We start from the raw sequence: 19,156 nt of genomic DNA on the forward strand, positions 1-19,156 counted from the left end.
AAAAATCGACGCCATTGCGAGTTTTTGATTCACATTGTAAAATATAAATGCATATGGAAGGAAATCAGTTAATAGAACAAAAAATATTGTTCATTTCAAGAAGGTACGTCTTATTATACACCCAGCGATGTACTGCTATTGTGATTTTCTAATAAACACCAGTTGAGAACAGTTCCGACGGGAGCGTTCAGTTCTAGTGAAATAGTTCGATGTTTTCTTCGGAAAAGAAGTCACTTCATGGATCATTCAAATCCACAATAGTAACTGGACATTTCTCAGAACTGAAAGCAATCTGATTGCTATGCAACAGACCCCCGAAGAATATTTCTCCGTATTTTGGTTACCACTTTCAGCTCAACACGGTATCTGCAGCATCTGGAGCAGATTTCTACAACAGCGGAAGCGTGTAATCGCCATCAGTTTCACACACCGCCCTGTGTACGCTGTATGTATTTACCCACAACAGTGAACATACAGTTACTCACACAAATAGAAAGACAATACTAGGTGGTGTGGGGAAACATTTCAGTATAATGGCCCTGTAGAGCTAAACAGTAATTAGCCTAGTAAGAAAAGGAGTCGTTATAAAATGTCTACCGTTAGACAGGACACGATCCTGATACAACACTCATAGTGAACCTGCAATATAAATATGTTAGTAATTTAGTAAGTAATGTTTCTTTGTGTGTATATATGTCTAGTCTTATAGAGTCACTACATTATGGTCCTTTGTATGTTTCATGCTAACGCCAACGTGCGGGAGTATCTTGTGAAGAGAACGAGTGCGCCTTCCCAGCAGCCGAGCAGAAACTTCAAAAAGGCCAGAACATTTGAATTACTAGCTTTCTTGAGCATTTATGCATTGTAGTGACCCTCCATGTAGAAATTTTCTAAGTATAAATAGAGTTGCTATATTACTTTTACTAGAATTCCAGTATTTCAGTAGATATAGTAAGACAACATTTTATGTGATATCTATGCACTGTTTTTGTGTCACATTGTAAAGTGTACATTAACAGCATTAGGACATTAACGTTTTTGCGTGTGTAAAAGTTTAATAGTCACTTTTGTGGGACTTATTTAGAGGAGAAACTGTCAATTGCTCATTTACATGGTGATAACGAGATCTATGTTCAAAGCCAATAAGCAAGCACGCATCACAATGCCACAAAATGAATTAAATAGTGTGAATGCATCGTCAACTAGTGCCACAGAATTTAATACCGCCGTAGTTAGCGATATGTCGATTACGGCTGAGCAACCAGCAATAATTAATGCGCTCATGCCGTCGACACAAACGGCTGCTAGTTCCGACATTCATATGTCGAAAGTAGTCCAGAGAAATATGCAGCAACCAACAAACAACATGAATTTCATCTCTGACACAGACGCGTGCGAAAACGAAATGACTGTACCGAAAATTGTGTCGGTACAATCCTCATTAAGCCCAGTGCAATCGCCAATTGCTGAGAATACCGATTTGTTATCCCAGCTGATGTCAAGTTTGACTGTCATAACACAAGGGATTAAAGCATTGGAAACATCGCAATCTAATCTTGCAACGGCACAATCCACGTTTGCAAACGACATGAATCGTAGATTCCAAGTATTGGAGAGTGCGCAATTTAATTTGGCTCAGGAGCAATCTAATAAACTAAAAGAAATAAATGATAAGATTACTGAAAAATTCCAGAGTTTGGAAACAAAGCAGAGTCAATTGATTACCAGTCAGGCACAACTCACAGTTACACAAGAACAACAGTATCAGGAATTAACAAACAAATACAAAGACATCTTATGTCGTCAAGATACACTAAATCATCAAGTGCAAGAAGTTATTCATGTACAGAACACTATTGCGCAAGACGTGAATACAATTAAGCACAATAACGAGCAAGCTGTCATTGAGCTTACTCCGAGGATAGACACTCTCAGTCTCGAAGGCGAGAAACACATAGAGAAACTTTTCAATGAACATAAGATCGCATTTTCTAAGGACATTGAAGATTGGGCGAAAGAGCAAACCGAGACAGTGCGAAATTATGTTGACAAAACCTTGAAAGAAACAGTTTCTAACGTGCAAGTTAACAACGAAGCTGCACAAGAACAACTTAAAGCAGAAGTTAAAGAGATTAAGGAGAATATAGGAGATGAATTTCCTGCTTGGAAAGCAAAGATAGAAAATACATTAAAAGCATGCCAGCAGGGTCTAGTTAATACTAGAGGGGCACATACTACTTGCAGTTTATCAAAAGCAGACATTATTCCTGATGAAACCAGTGAAACCGAATCCATGCAACAATATCCATGTATTGGTGCATATTTACGTAATCAACCAGAAACAAATTATCGAGATTATCATTCACCGCGTAGTAGCCACCAGAATACACCTGTGACTATGAATGAAGAAAAAATGCTTAAATATCGTCAATTCCAGATATTTATTCCCGAAAGGAAGTCGATCAATCCCGTGGTATTTATCAAGCAATTTAAAGGGATATTGCCGCGAATGTGGACTGAGCAACAAAAAATTATGTACGTTGCAGGATTCATACATGGAGATGGATCGATGTGGGCGTCAGAAGCATCCGATTGGTGTCAAGATTATGACCAATTTGAGCGCGCTTTCTTGCACAAATACTGGAATAAAGGTGTACAAGAAAGACTACGTAAGGAAGTTTTTGACCCACAACCTTTTTCTTTCAAAAATGGATCTTTAAGAAAGTATTTCGAGAAGTATATAAATAAAAGTAAATACTGGAATGAACCAATCCCGACGCAGGATATCATTCGAATATTAAAGGGCAAACTTCCACTTGAAGTTAAGGAAAAACTTCTACATGTGCCTGAACAACATGTGGAAGATTTTCTAGCCACATTGGATTCAATAGACATTCTGTTCGAAGAATCTCGTGTGCGCTATAACCAACCAAGTTACCAACCTAACAAATACAATAGTAACAACAAACAGTATGGAAACAAACCTTTTGCACACAATTCACCAAACCCACAGGTGAATTATTTCCAGAAAAACGTGAAATTTGGTAACAAAAATCCCGACAAGTGTAATCATGACCAACAATGTGAACAAACATATAAATGGAAATGGAGGAAGAATAATAAGAAGAGGAAAGGATACTATCAAGAAGGGAATTATCAGCAAAAACGCCGATATCAGCAACCAACCCATGAATATCACAACCAACCACAAACTTCAGGTTGGGTACCAAATGATAATGCAAATGAATGGAGAAATCAACCACCAATAATAACCGACGTAACGGAGCAGACATCTACTAAAAATGGACAATCGTCAAACTAAACTCGACTGTCAGAAGCCCCGACGGTGCAGTCGAGGAAGTTTCCAGGGGCGAAAATTCGAGCGTCAAATTTTTCCGGTACAATGAAGGCAGATTATTAATAGAAGAACTTCAGCAGGATATGATGCCTTGTCAAGAGGAACATATCACTGTACCTGTTGCGAAAATTCAGGCGGCGATTGAAGGCATTACTGTGCAAGTTACTTTAGATACAGGAGCAGCAGTAAATGTCATTTCTGAGAAGTTATTTCAAAGAATACTTCAGAAAGCAGATCCACCGATTTTTCCTGTTCAATGTTGTAGAATTGTAGGTCCTACTGGTCATAAGTCTTCTCAGGTTAAAGTGCAGACTCAACTCCAGTTAGATATAGGAAATGTAGCTATAAATTGCACGTTCCTTGTAATAAAAAAATTGGTTGAGGACTGTATCCTGGGTATAGATGAATTTAGAGAGAGAAATTGGCATATCGATTTTTCTCTAGGCCGTGCCAGTTTTACAACAATGGATCAGAAACATCAAGTGAATCTTCTCAGGGAATATAGTACCCATGGAAAGTATTGTCATGGACGAAAGCTGCAAATAAAGTGGGTACATAGCAAACCTGTAAGGTATTACAAAATTAATTACTTGCAACCAGTTTTAAACCCTGAAGTTATGGTATATGAAAAGGTACAAGAAACTGAATATTTGCAACAACATCAAAGAAAGCAATTATATGATCTTCTACAGGAATATCATGAAGTCTTTCAAGAAAGACCTGGTGTAATCAAGGGATACACATGCCATTTAGATGTGATACCACACCAAGTTTTCTGCCGTATTTTTTATCCAGTACCGTGGCACCAACGAAAGGCAGTTGATGCGGAAATCCACCAGATGCTTGAATGGGATCTGATCGAACCTTCGACGAGTCCATACTGTAGTCCGCTTCATGTTGTCTCGAAAAGGGGAGGAAAAGTTCGTCTCGTGCTAGACGCACGGCAGATAAATAAGATTATCATGCCCGTGCGAACTCACCCGGAAAACATCGATGAGCTAATTCAAAAGTTCGAGGGGATGAAATACTTAACAAATATTGATTTGAGAAGTTCATTTTGGCAGGTGGCTCTAGACGAACCATCAAAAAAGTACACCGCATTTGTACATGCAGGTAGAAGCTATCAATTTAAGGTTTTACCTTTTGGGCTAAACGTGAGCTCAGTAGTTTTTATAAATGCTCTAGATCATGCATTGGGACCTGCACTTCGAAGCAATTTAACTTTATTTTTTGGACGACATGCTCATAGCTACGAGCACATGGGAGGAGCACGTTGATTTATTGAGAAGAGTGTTAGAACGTTTCAAGGAAGCAGGCATAACCGCAAATCTGCAAAAGTCCCATTTTGCTCGAGATAAAATCAAATTTTTGGGTCATCTTATAAATGAAAAAGGCATCTTACCGGACTCCGAGAAACTAAAGGCAATCAAAAACTTTGCAGTTCCAACAACAAAAAGACAGTTAAAGGGCTTCCTCGGAGTTGTCTCTTTTTTCAGGTGTTTCATTCACGACCACTCTATTAATGCAGAACCGTTGTACAGCTTGTTGCGCAAAAAATACTCCGTGGGTGTGGACGCAACAATGTCAGAATGCATTTGAAGCAATAAAACATGCCTTAGTCAATTCACAAATATTATATCATCCGGATATGAGCCAAGAATTCGGTTTAATGGCAGCTTGTTGCGCAAAAAATACTCCGTGGGTGTGGACGCAACAATGTCAGAATGCATTTGAAGCAATAAAACATGCCTTAGTCAATTCACAAATATTATATCATCCGAATATGAGCCAAGAATTCGGTTTAATGGCAGCTGCTTCGGAAATTGGAATAGGTTCATGCCTCTTCCAAGTAAAGATGATAGATAGGAAATCAACTTTCTGTCCAATAGCTTTTGCTAGCCGACTCTTAACTGCTTGTGAAAGAACATATACGACTACCGAAAGGGAAGCATTGGCCGTAGTCTGGTCATTTAAGAAATTTTACTATTACTTATATGGAGCGAAGACAACAGTATACTGTGACCACAAAGCGTTAAGTTTTTTGCAAACATGTAAATTATTACATCCAAGATTAGCAAGATGGACGCTCTCACTCCAAGAGTTTCAATTTGAAATTAAATACCTAAGCGGACAGGATAATTTCATCGCTGATGCACTGTCTAGAATGCCAGATGGAGATTTGTCAACTATCAACATCACCGGCAATCCGTCCGAATTTAATGTTCTTATAATGACTGATAGAATATATAGGAAACATTATCTTGACATGTGTAAGAACATGGAAAAACTACAGAATGAAGATCCTCGTTGGCATTCAATAAAGGAAACTTTAGCAAAGCCTGGAAACGATGATCTGAAGAGACTGTACAAAGTTGAGGACGATGTCTTATTTTTCAAAGGGCATCTTGATTCAGATAATTGGAAGGTGTGTATTCCCGAGAAGAATGAGAATGACTTAATTTTGCACACGCACATCACTTGGGGACATTTTGGAGTATTAAAGTGTGCTCGGAAGACTCAAGCATATTGCTACTTCCCAAACATTCGCAGGAAAGTGCACAGACAGTTAAGGAAATGTAAAATTTGTCAGCTAGCCAAACCAGGAAATTTTTGTGTGAAAGATTTCCTACATCCTATTATACCCACTAAACCGCTGTCAATCATTTCGGTCGACGTCTGTGGTCCTCTACCATCATCAAGGGGAGGATGCAAATATATTGTAGCTTTTCTTGATATATTCACTAAGTATGTCAAACTTTATCCATTAAAATCAGCTACTGCTGCATCCATAGCCAAGAAGCTGGTCAAAGATTATATAGTCAAAGTAGGCAAACCAGAGGCTATTCTTTCTGACAATGGGTCAATGTTCACTGGATTTCGTTGGAGGCAAACATTAGCCAGTTGTGGTATGAAACAAATTCTAACATCAGTGTACCACCCTTCGGCGAATCCCGTGGAACGAATTTTTCATGAATTAAACCGGTTCATGAGAACATATTGCCCAAATGGATCGATTATCTTCACGATTTTCAGGAAATTGTAAACAATATGCCACATACTACGACAGAATACACCCCATACGAACTGATGTTTGGAAAACAGGAACAGAATGACTGGATTCGACCAATTCCTAAAGTAGCTATTAACAAAATAGACCTACAAAATAAAGTACGACAATCCTTACTTAATATAATGGACAAGGCAAGAAAAAGGAAAATATATTTTGACAATCGACTTGGAAAAATAAAAACATATAAAGTGAAAGACCAAGTTTTAGTAAAAACTCATCCTAAGGCTTCACTTATACAGAGGAAGAACACAAAATGGCAATTATTGTATCAAGGACCATTTGTGATTACCAAAATACCCCATCCAGGAACTTATGTTTTGAAGGATGTGAAGAATGGAAAGGTGAAAGGAATGTATCCTCATCACTTGTTAAAGCAATTTCATGATGACTGAAGATTCTGAATATTGAAAATACTATTCTTATCAAATAATATTGATTAGAGAATTTTCATTAAACCTATGAATCATACTTAGGATAGTTTCTTTTTTTTTGCAATTTAGTAGTTAGTTTTCTTTTCAGGCATACTGTACGAGAGATATGCAGACATTATGTATAGGTTTTCCACTGTAAGGATAAGTTTTCTTTTCAGTATGCAGAGAATTTAGCTGTAGTATGAATGATTTCTTTTAAAAAAATTTTTATTTAGTAGATAGTAATTTCAATCAGGTTTCACAATGCATAATGACCATGGGTTAGTGACTCAAATGAATCTGGTCTATGGCAAGATATTTTTTCTTATGTCAATTTAACAATCTCAATGTATGTTTGTATTTGTTTTTTTACTCGCTGAGCTGAAGTCATGCTGTTCGGAAGGGGTAACCCGTTCTCAGTTTTAAAAGGACGCCTATTACTTTGTTTCAATCTTTTGTGATGAACATTGTCTTTAGAATTGTACTATTGTTGTAACATACCTGTGTATGTAAATTATGTTATATCAATTGTTGCTCGCGAAGTTACCAACTGAGCGAATGCCTTTCAGTTATAAGCCCATCAACAAGTGTTAAAGTCCATCTGAAAGATGACGAGCATAAGTTGACATGGCAGCACCAGTTGGATCTGTGTATAGTGCATTATAGGGTTGTTGATAGAAATGAAGAACACCTTACGACTTCCGAATATTTCGAATTCAGGACAGAGAATTAGAAAGAACTTTAGATTAGATTCTATTTCAGCTCAGCATAGATCAACTACCTTTTCCACGGAACTTACACTGACTCTTATTTTCATGTTAACCATATGCGGAAAACCATAATACCCACGAGGAGACGGTGAAATGGGAATAGAATTCCATCAGTTACCAGGAGATGACAGATAGAAGGGAATCGTAGATGGACGTAAACCAACGAGTCGACGGTTCACCTCCAGACACAGAAGATTAACAGTGTTGTGTTTCTTTTGTGAACAGTGTTTAAATTCATTCAACAAAAAAAATCCATATTGTAAATATTTTTTTATTTTCCATTGTAATTCAATTAATTATCCTTGCAAATGAGAAATACGAGGATGGTAAATCTACCCCGAGGTTTTCCTTGGTTTTCCTTTGTGGGGCTTGGCCGAATGGCTAGATTATCCGTTTGAGACATCCCAAGGCGAGTGACAGAAGCTTTGAATGATGATAAAAAAGGTTTCTGATCACATCTCATGCCATCCTCGACAAATGAATAAAAGCAAGCATGTAAGCTATGCATATATGCTGCATCAGGAATTCAGCACAGGCTTTGTCAGCAGTATATGCACCCAAATCAATAATTTACATTTAGATAGTCATTCACTAATACCAAAATATCATAAGAAATACAGTGGACATTAATACTCTAGTGGACTTTAATACAGCGTCATAAACAATCACCGATATAGTGTTGTGTGAACGCTCGTGTTTGTTTTTGCCCAAAACCGTTCGTCCACAAGAGGGGCATATATGATGTATCATGTAGCGTAACTTGCTGTGACAGTGCGAGAGAGAGACAAAGATATTGTTTATTACTCTGTGGCGGACAGCGCTCACATAATTATTCTTAGGATATAGTTTTTGTTTGTTCTAGTTAAGAGTAATTTTTAGTAGAGGAGAGCCATTCTTGTGATGTAAAAAAACGACGCCATTGCGAGTTTTTGATTCACATTGTAAAATATAAGTGCATATGGAAGGAAATCAGTTAATAGAACAAAAAATATTGTTCATTTCAAGAAGGTACGTCTTATTATACACCCAGCGATGTACTGCTATTGTGATTTTCTAATAAACACCAGTTGAGAACAGTTCCGACGGGAGCGTTCAGTTCTAGTGAAATAGTTCGATGTTTTCTTCGGAAAAGAAGTCACTTCATGGATCATTCAAATCCACAATAGTAACTGGACATTTCTCAGAACTGAAAGCAATCTGATTGCTATGCAACAGACCCCCGAAGAATATTTCTCCGTATTTTGGTTACCACTTTCAGCTCAACACGGTATCTGCAGCATCTGGAGCAGATTTCTACAACAGCGGAAGCGTGTAATCGCCATCAGTTTCACACACCGCCCTGTGTACGCTGTATGTATTTACCCACAACAGTGAACATACAGTTACTCACACAAATAGAAAGACAATACTAGGTGGTGTGGGGAAACATTTCAGTATAATGGCCCTGTAGAGCTAAACAGTAATTAGCCTAGTAAGAAAAGGAGTCGTTATACACTCCTGGAAATGGAAAAAAGAACACATTGACACCGGTGTGTCAGACCCACCATACTTGCTCCGGACACTGCGAGAGGGCTGTACAAGCAATGATCACACGCACGGCACAGCGGACACACCAGGAACCGCGGTGTTGGCCGTCGAATGGCGCTAGCTGCGCAGCATTTGTGCACCACCGCCGTCAGTGTCAGCCAGTTTGCCGTGGCATACGGAGCTCCATCGCAGTCTTTAACACTGGTAGCATGCCGCGACAGCGTGGACGTGAACCGTATGTGCAGTTGACGGACTTTGAGCGAGGGCGTATAGTGGGCATGCGGGAGGCCGGGTGGACGTACCGCCGAATTGCTCAACACTTGGGGCGTGAGGTCTCCACAGTACATCGATGTTGTCGCCAGTGGTCGGCGGAAGGTGCACGTGCCCGTCGACCTGGGACCGGACCGCAGCGACGCACGGATGCACGCCAAGACCGTAGGATCCTACGCAGTGCCGTAGGGGACCGCACCGCCACTTCCCAGCAAATTAGGGACACTGTTGCTCCTGGGGTATCGGCGAGGACCATTCGCAACCGTCTCCATGAAGCTGGGCTACGGTCCCGCACACCGTTAGGCCGTCTTCCGCTCACGCCCCAACATCGTGCAGCCCGCCTCCAGTGGTGTCGCGACAGGCGTGAATGGAGGGACGAATGGAGACGTGTCGTCTTCAGCGATGAGAGTCGCTTCTGCCTTGGTGCCAATGATGGTCGTATGCGTGTTTGGCGCCGTGCAGGTGAGCGCCACAATCAGGACTGCATACGACCGAGGCACACAGGGCCAACACCCGGCATCATGGTGTGGGGAGCGATCTCCTACACTGGCCGTACACCACTGGTGATCGTCGAGGGGACACTGAATAGTGCACGGTACATCCAAACCGTCATCGAACCCATCGTTCTACCATTCCTAGACCGGCAAGGGAACTTGCTGTTCCAACAGGACAATGCACGTCCGCATGTTTCCCATGCCACCCAACGTGCTCTAGAAGGTGTAAGTCAACTACCCTGGCCAGCAAGATCTCCGGATCTGTCCCCCATTGAGCATGTTTGGGACTGGATGAAGCGTCGTCTCACGCGGTCTGCACGTCCAGCACGAACGCTGGTCCAATTGAGGCGCCAGGTGGAAATGGCATGGCAAGCCGTTCCACAGGACTACATCCAGCATCTCTACGATCGTCTCCATGGGAGAATAGCAGCCTGCATTGCTGCTAAAGGTGGGTATACACTGTACTAGTGCCGACATTGTGCATGCTCTGTTGCCTGTGTCTATGTGCCTGTGGTTCTGTCAGTGTGATCATGTGATGTATCTGACCCCAGGAATGTGTCAATAAAGTTTCCCCTTCCTGGGACAATGAATTCACGGTGTTCTTATTTCAATTTCCAGGAGTGTATTTACGCTGTACTGACGCGCCAACTGCTTGGTACTGACACGGCAGTCGCCTTCAACAGTGTTGATTACATTTTCCTCCAAGTTTGGTGTCCGAACGTTTAGGGCATGTCATCATGATTTCCTGTTTCCTGAAACGACCCTGTCTCAGACAAACGGCCAAACACTGTCGCAAACATTGAATGCTCTGGTTGTTGTGAGCGGGGATACACCTCCTGATACGTCCTTGCTGCCGGCCGCCCGTTGCCATTTGCCTTTCCGTAAGTAAACGCCATACCGGTAAGCTCTTGACTAGAATACGGAACCATTGTGTACAGCGCTTTATCACATCCACTACAAGCGAGGGAAGTGAATCGGACACAACATTACCAATTACTTTGGCAGGAGAGGGCGCCAGGGCATCACATACGCACCCTGTAGGAGGAAACCATCCATACTGTAACTGTTGTTGCATGGTATCGTGCCACAGTCTCTGTAACAAAATATGATTGACTATGTAGGCTCTAGCATGGAAACCATGCATTTCCGGACATAAGGTCATTATACGTTTTTTGTTTCGTATCCTCTCATCGATCAAAGCCTAGAGTTTGTACACGGTGGAAAAAATCACTCCGCAGTGTGTCATATTGGGACTGGGTGTCATAACCTGGCAAGGTTTAACCTTAGTTCAGTTAACGAAGAAAAATTACCGTAAAAATTGATGTGGTCGCAAATTTTTGTACTGTGGTAGGTGACAGTGTCATGAAACACGTACTAAAATCCCAACCGGTGGGGTGTTAGCGTGGGGTGGGCGGCGGAGGCCGTTTAAAGGTCCATTTTTTAATGTTTTCCTTGAATAACTCTAAAGCAGCGGCTTCTAGAGAAAATGTTTCCCAGTAAAAAATTAAATTACATTCAGTTCATGCAAAACAATTGCTACAATTTTTTTCTCTACGCCTAACCGTTTTCGTGTTGTAGGCGCCGAAAAAATCGTAAATTATTCAAATAGTGTTTTATTGGTATAACATTAATGTTTACTGTTAAATGCAATGGTCTAAGGATTAATATTAAATATCCCTATTACATTTAAGTTCAGTAGAGCTGTCTTAAGGGATGAATTGTGTTCTGGGTCATGTGAAACGGTGGTGACGAGGGAGGGGGGGCGGGGAGGGGGGGGGCAGGTGGAGGGTCGAAGTGGGATGGAAGGTAGATCTCTGGATTGTGGTCATGCGCTTCCCTGCAAACTAAAGAGTGAGCATGTTGTTTGCCAATCTGTCCGCTATGTGACGACAAGCGACGACAGGTTGTTTCACAATGCTGTGCCGACCTTCCACTGCGTCCATTACGAATCAAATGGCTCTGAGCACTATGGGACTTAACTACTGTGGTCATCAGTCCCCTAGAAATTAGAACTACTTAAACCTAACTAACCTAAGGACATCACACACATCCATGCCCAAGGCAGGATTCGAACCTGCGACGTAGCAGTCGCGCGGTTCCGGACTGCGCGCCTAGAACCGCTAGACCACCGCGGCCGGCCCAGATGATGGTATATGGGACGTGAGTGGCGGGGAGTGGCTACAGGACAATGTTCAACATTACTATGTTATAAATAGCGTATGTGAGTACTTTCTTGTTTCATTAAAAAAAACTGGATATTTAAAAGTTTAATTTACATTTCAGAATTGGGGGATCGAATAGTTTATACGAGTTCTTATTATATTATTTTTTGTACAGATTGCCTGAGGATGCACCGGTAAGTGGTGCGAAACCGGTCGCAGATTTAATAAAACTCATTCTTACAGCCAGTGCGGAATTTTCTTTGAAAAAATGTCGAAGTTTGGCTGTGGTTGCCCGCTCTACAAAACAACATGTTACTTATATCTAGTTAGGAAAGCACTACAATCAATTTGATGCTTATAAAAGAGGGCTGAAAGCGTCTGGGTACTGAGTTCATTGGTATCTGATCGCATGAAGTAGTCGGCCGGTGTGGCCGAGAGGTTCTAGGCGCTTCAGTCTGGAACCGCGCGACCGCTACGGTCGCAGGTTCGAATCCTGCCTCGATGATGGATGTGTGTGATGTCCTTAGGTTAGTTAGGTTTAAGTAGTTCTAAGTTCTAGGGGACTGATGACCTCAGATGTTAAGTCCCGTAGTGCTCAGAGCCATTTGCATGAAGTAATTTGAAGTGTCACAAGTGCGTTTGTGTTTGGTAGAATGTTTTGTTGGGCAGTTACGACCGCAGCTGGGCGAAGGGTAGCTCGCGAAGAGCCCGCTTTACTGGTAGCCAGCTCAGGGAACGAGGAAGGGGAGCCGGCGCGGCTATGTCGGGCAGCCCCGTGAAACTCGGTCGCTGCTCTTAACGCAGACGGTGGCAAACGGGCGCGCACGTCTAGAACAGCAGGCCGGTTCCGCTGTCAAGCACAGCGGGCTACACTTCTTTGTGCCAGAGGCTTACTGCAGAGATTTCTACTACTGTTTAGCCGGATTGCGACGGACCGGCGTCCTTATAATTGAACCGATCGCGGAAAGCGTACTCTTCAGATTCTGCAGGTTTCCACCTAACGTTTTTCCGTCGGCCTTCCTGCGAGATCCGTATCTGTAAGGATCATGAAAACATTTTGCATCGATGGCTGAAATGGACCAACGTGACAGGACGGCCGACACACTGTCGCCGATTCCTTTTCTTTCTTTCTTTTTTTTTGCCACAGTCACCCACGCCAAGCTGTTTCCTGCTTGAACGGAGAAACAGCGTCTTGATTCAGACACTATGTAAAACTCCCAGAGATGTTTTATGTTCCAAAAAGTGCGTTAACATTATGTGGAATACAGATATGAGCTACTAATAGTACTAACGCAAGAAACGCATATTGGGGTGAGTCTACGTACATCTCTGCACACTATTCTACTTTGTTAGAGCGTGAACAGTTTAAGTCATCCTTTGCGTCTTTCCGAGAAGGGCTGTTTCCCCACCAAGAGCGTCATTCGGCTGTCATGTTACAGCAGACTATAGCGCTGTTGTGTGAGCAGACAAAATAACATCACTGACATCGTGTTTACATAACTGAGTTATTTTCACTTTATTAAATGAATACTTATTTTCAGCTGTTAAGTGAACCTCTATGTAAAACACTTTCGTATAAGCAATGTCTGAGAAGTGTGAGTAATATTGTTGTGGTCAGTGGCCACTGTATTTTGCTGGGAAAGGTTTTCGCGATCGGGCCAATCACGTGCAGTTTTGTTGTAGTTAGTGGTGAATTAATGACTTGCCAGAAAGTTACAGCATTTCTTTCGCCATTAATGTGTTCCAGATAGCATATATCTCTTCCACTCAGGGCCTGCTCGCACTTGTAGAGTGGGCTGCACTCAGTGAAGCCGCCTACAGCACACACGCCGACTGTTAGAACGAGGCTGATCGTGTTCAAGTCTGGAGCAGTAATCTGTTGTAATATCTGAAGTTACATAACACCTAGGTGAACTAATTTTATTACAGAGGGAAAACAATTTAAACTTTGAGCCTCATTACATATTGGAACAGCTGCGGTTTGAGACCCTTCCAGCCACTGATAGTGGAGACAGTGAAATCGACATTGTTAATTACATATTTACGGCATGTTACACTTGCAACAGTGTGGTTGAGAGCTGACAGCTCCTGCTTGCTAAGGTTTTACGTAGTAGCTCCCTTAGCAGCTGCAAATAAGTACTCATTTAATAAACTGAAAGCAACTCCACTATATAAACTGAAGCTCAGTAAAGTTATTTTTTCTGTTCATAAGAGAACTGGACGGGGAATGCACAGGAGGTATAGGTGTGTAAACTGAAAGCCAACCAGTGCTCTTGGTGGAACAAACTGACTTTCCCAGAAGAACATTGCAACTGCTATATAGGATGAGAAAGAATGAATTTCCCTTTATCGGCAGAGATATTTGCATAGACTCCGTCCGTCCATGTGCATTTCTTGCATTTGTATTATTAGTAATCCACGTCTCCATTTCATACAGTGTTAACGCATTTTGTGGAAAATAAACACCCCCCTCTTCCCTGGGCACGTCCGCACAATGCTTCACTACTGTTTCACAAGGTGAGCTGTAGCAGCGAAGTACAAAACCACAGTTTCTTTGACTCCCTTTCCTTCTCACTATCACCCTCCACCTACACTCCCTCTCCACATGCTTACATCCCCAGAACACAATCTATTCGTTAATAAGGTTCTGCTGCACATAGATATGGTACAAACGTATAATATCAATCAATGGAAAATCCAGGATGGAATAATGACAATATTACGAAAAGGATGGATTGCTGCTCACAAAAAAGATGAGTCATAGGCACAACGAAAAGACTGCTAAACATGTGAGCTTTCGGCTAAAAGCCCTTTTTCTTAACTAGACAACACATGCAAATTTATGCAAGCCCAACTCTCATGCACATCACCACTGTCTCTGTTCACTGAGACTGTACTTCAAGCAACTTCAAGTGATGGGAGAAGCAATCTGGGTGGTGCGATTAAGGAGGAGACTAGAGAGGGGAAGGGGGGGAGGATATCAGGGTAGAGGTGAGGAATGTATAGTCCTGTTTGTGGGAGGACATGCAGGGGATAGTGGTAGCAGGAAAGGGCAGGTATGTGCAGCCAGGAGGCTGGGGTGAGGGGTGAGGGGCAGCAGAGGAGAGAAATAGAGAGGAAAAAGGAGACTGGGTGTGTTTGCAGAATAGAAGACTGTGTAGTGCTGGAGTGTGATCAGGCTAGTGAAGGACAGGGACTAACGGATGTTGAGGCCACAGGGGTTACAGGAACGTAGGATGTATTGCAGAGAGACTTCTCACCAGCACCCATGGGGATCTCTACTGTAGTGACGAGGAGTCCCTCTCCAGATATACCAGTGGTCTCACTGAGGCCTTCACAGACCGAAATTACCCTCCCAACCTTGACAGAAATAGGTCTCCTGTACCTTATCTCTCCATTCACCCACCAACTCTAGTGTGTCACTGTCCTGCCACAAAGGAGAATTCTTGTTGTGACTTACTACCACCTAGGAGTGGAGCAACCCCTCCAGGGTTTAGACTACCTATTGTCACGCCCTGAGATGAGGAATATGCTACCAACTATCCTTCACCCTCCCACAGTAATACTCTGCCACCCACCAAACGTAAACAATATCCTTGTCCGCCCCCACATCAACCTTGCTCCAACACCTTGCCCCATGTCTCATAGCCCTGTAACAGACCTAGATGCAAGACCAATCCCATGCATCCTCACACCACCATCTAATCCACTTCAGTCACAAGCATCACCTACCCCATCAAAGACAGGGCTATCTGTGAAAGCAGTCATGTAATCTACAGGCTAAGCTGCAACCACTGTGCTGTATTCTGTGTGGGCATGACAACAAACAAGCTGTCTCTCAACATGATAAACTGTGTCCAAGAGACAGCTGGACCACTTAGTTGCTCAGCATGCAGCCCAACAACCTTCCTCACTTCCATGACTGCTTCACATTGTGCGCTGTCTGAATTCTTCCTACCAACACCATCTTTTCTGAACTATACAATTGGGAACCTCCCAGCAATACTTTTCTATATTCCCCCTGGCCTCAACATTCGCTGGTCCCCGTCCTTGACCCACCTGTCCCTCTCCTGCTTTCACTCCAGCAATACACAGCCTTCTATTCTACCAACACATCCACTGTCTCCTTTTCCCCTTCTCTCCTTTTCGGTTCCTCCCCACTCAAACCATCTGACTGCTCCTACATGCCCTGCCCTACCCTACCCCCTCCATGCCCCTGCATGCTCCCACAAACAGCACCTTATACCATCCCCCATTCCTACCCTGCTACCCCCCCCCCCCTGCTCCCCACCTTAGCCTCACACTTAATCTCACCACCAAAACTGCTTCTCTCATCATGAACAGTTGCTTAGTGACCAGAGGCTGTGGTCATGAGTATAAGAGTTAGGGCTGCATGAATCTGCACGTGTTGTCTACTTTAAAAAGAGGGCTTTTGACGAATAGCTCACATGTTTAGCAGTCTTTTTGTTGCACATGTGTCCGAGTAGCAATCTATTCTTTTCAGAATATTGTCATTAACATTTAACATTTGTTTTTAACCAACTTTGTTTACAGATAACATTAATTTTATACTGTTAGAATAATATTTTTAATACTTTGCGATTTTTCCATCCCCTGCTACGCAGATACCATTAGAACTAGAGAAAAATGAATGTAGATTAATGTTTTAGTGGGAAACATTTTCGCTAGAATTATTGAGGACAAAAATGACCTTTAAACGCCCTCCAACTTCACGCTCAGTCCTTTCGAGCACGCTGCCCAACTACATTCTTTGCGTCCATCAATGCTTCACAGCCTGCGCCATCTGGATTCTTCCTATCAATACCGGCTTTTCTGAGCTATGGAAATGGGAACTCTCCCTGGAATATATCCTGTGTTCCCATAAGCCCTCTGTCCTCAACTTCCGTTACTCCCTGTCCTATACCCAGCATTTTTAGTATGTTATTCATGATACTCCATCCTACCATTGTACAAAAATTTGCTACCTCACCAATTTTTCCCGTATTTGGTCTTTTTGGTCTTCGTTGCCTGGAATATCTGCCAGGAAGTTGTGTATGTGAGAAGTTTAGACTGAGCGTGCTAACTGCTAGCATTTCCGAAGGCCAGACCTGGATGAGGCTACTGCCGACAGCGCATGCGAGGGCTGCCCAACGCTTCCGACAGTGTGGAAACCCTACTGAGGTAGTTGCCGTACCTAAGGCTGGTAAAAATCTTCCTGCGCTTAAGTGTTACCATCCTATCAGCGGGCTACCTGTACTGTGGACGATTTTCGAGGGGCCATACCGAGGGTGCCTCCTCTACCACGTGGATGCAGAGAGCTTCCCCCTCCCGGAGGGGCAGTTACCCGTGAGAAAAGCACATGCTATCACCCAGCAACTTCTGAGGCCAGTCGAAGAAGCGACAGAGCCACTCGAGTGACGGGATGATCTCGAGGCGGCGTTTGCGGATGACAAGTTCACACCAGTGTTCCGTACACAAAATCTTGGTGCACGTGTTCCAGCGTCGCACGTGCGTTTCCTGAAATTTCACTTGGAAGGCTGGGCACCCAGCAACGTTCCATACTAGGTCTCCTGCTGTACATTCAGAATAAAAATCAGTCCGCGCTGTATCTGCGCATGTAGCTGCCTCACTAATCCGACGACGCGGCAGTGTTTACGTGCAGCTTGGTTTATCAGCTGTGGCAGCACAGACTTTAGTCCACTGCGACAACTTGATGTTAAGGGCAGAGATATATGTGTTGGTATTTAATGCAGCGATTAGTCACCCATTTTTCGTACCGATACGCTCAGTCACTGTGGAATTGAGATAGGTAAGTATTCTACGTTGTGGATGGACCTGTGCAGTAGAGAATCACGTCTGAGTACCTGAGTGTTACTCTCTAAGATCTGAGGGCAACAGCGGTGTGGAAGCTGCACTGGCTCTACCCACTGCTAAACCCGACGTCTACAGAACCTTGGAGTTCTGAGATTCATGTTATCACACTTTTCATTCACCACAAATGGTTATTCTGATAGATCGTCAAATGCATATGATGCATTTTCTCCGTTGCTATGCATGTTAGCTAATTATGATCACATGTATTGGAAATGGTAGCAAACATTTGTTTGTTTCATAGCAGCTCGTGGTTTTATAAATGTTGAAATGTGTGTGAAATCTTATGGGACTTAACTGCTAAGGTCATCAGTCCCTAAGCTTACACACTACTTAACCTAAATTATCCTAAGGACACAGACACATACACACACACACACACACACACACACACACACACACACACACACACATGCCCGAGGGAGGACTCGAACCTCCGCCGGGATCAGTGGTTTTATACAAGAATGACAAAACGTTTCAATGTTCCCCTGCATAAGTGTAGAGAAACCGAAGATAACCATAAAACTCCACTTTTCAATACCCGATGTCCGTGTCTTGATCATAAGGCTCTTCTTTGTGAACTGCAACTGCATTGATTGCTAAAGGCAAGTGGATGCGTAATCTCACCTAATATCTCCTGTTGTGGAAGCCACTTTCTCACTAGCACGTTATCTGGTATATCGGGAATGGTTTCTTCTTCCCACTTCCACACCACTCGCTGCGGTATCTCTCTAAAAGCGTCGATGAATGCCTGTCTCCTGTGTTCTGGCATTGAGCTGCTTTTCACGTTAGAGCCCAGATTGAAGTAAATCACACCATGTTTGGCTTCGTCCAGAAATTTCTTGATATCCTGCACACAAAGACAAAAGAAATTTGTAGTTTTCCATGAAGACTCCATAACTCCTCTATGACGAACTATCTATAAAATAGTTATTAATAAGTTTATAAAAGTTACTGTTTGATGCCTTTTCTCTTCGTGAATAGTGTTGTAAAATAATATTTTCGCGCGGGGAAATTTGATGATCAAATAGTTTCAACATTTATACCTCATGGGCTTTTGATAAAATATAGTTCTGCCAGAAATGAAAACAAAATCCGTTTCCAAGCTCATTAACCGTCCATCTCTCGTCAGCGGATAGAAATTCAGATCGGTTTATCTTAATTGGACAGAAGAGAAGTAGATACACAGCGACAGACACATGTGCGCTTTTGTACCATACAAGT

General features: G+C 42.6%; 1 protein-coding gene across 2 annotated transcripts in view; it reads right to left on the minus strand.

The window, feature by feature from the left end:
* Positions 1–19,156, minus strand: part of LOC124804897 (UDP-glycosyltransferase UGT5-like) — a 170,540-nt gene that overhangs the window by 25,208 nt on the left and 126,176 nt on the right. For both annotated transcript variants that reach the window (XM_047265269.1, XM_047265270.1), the window contains exon 5: positions 18,560–18,782. In XM_047265269.1, coding sequence (XP_047121225.1) covers positions 18,560–18,782 — 223 coding nt within the window. The remainder of the gene's footprint in view (positions 1–18,559; positions 18,783–19,156) is intronic.

This window comes from Schistocerca piceifrons, chromosome 7, assembly GCF_021461385.2.
Source record: "Schistocerca piceifrons isolate TAMUIC-IGC-003096 chromosome 7, iqSchPice1.1, whole genome shotgun sequence".
Taxonomy (NCBI): domain Eukaryota; kingdom Metazoa; phylum Arthropoda; class Insecta; order Orthoptera; family Acrididae; genus Schistocerca; species Schistocerca piceifrons.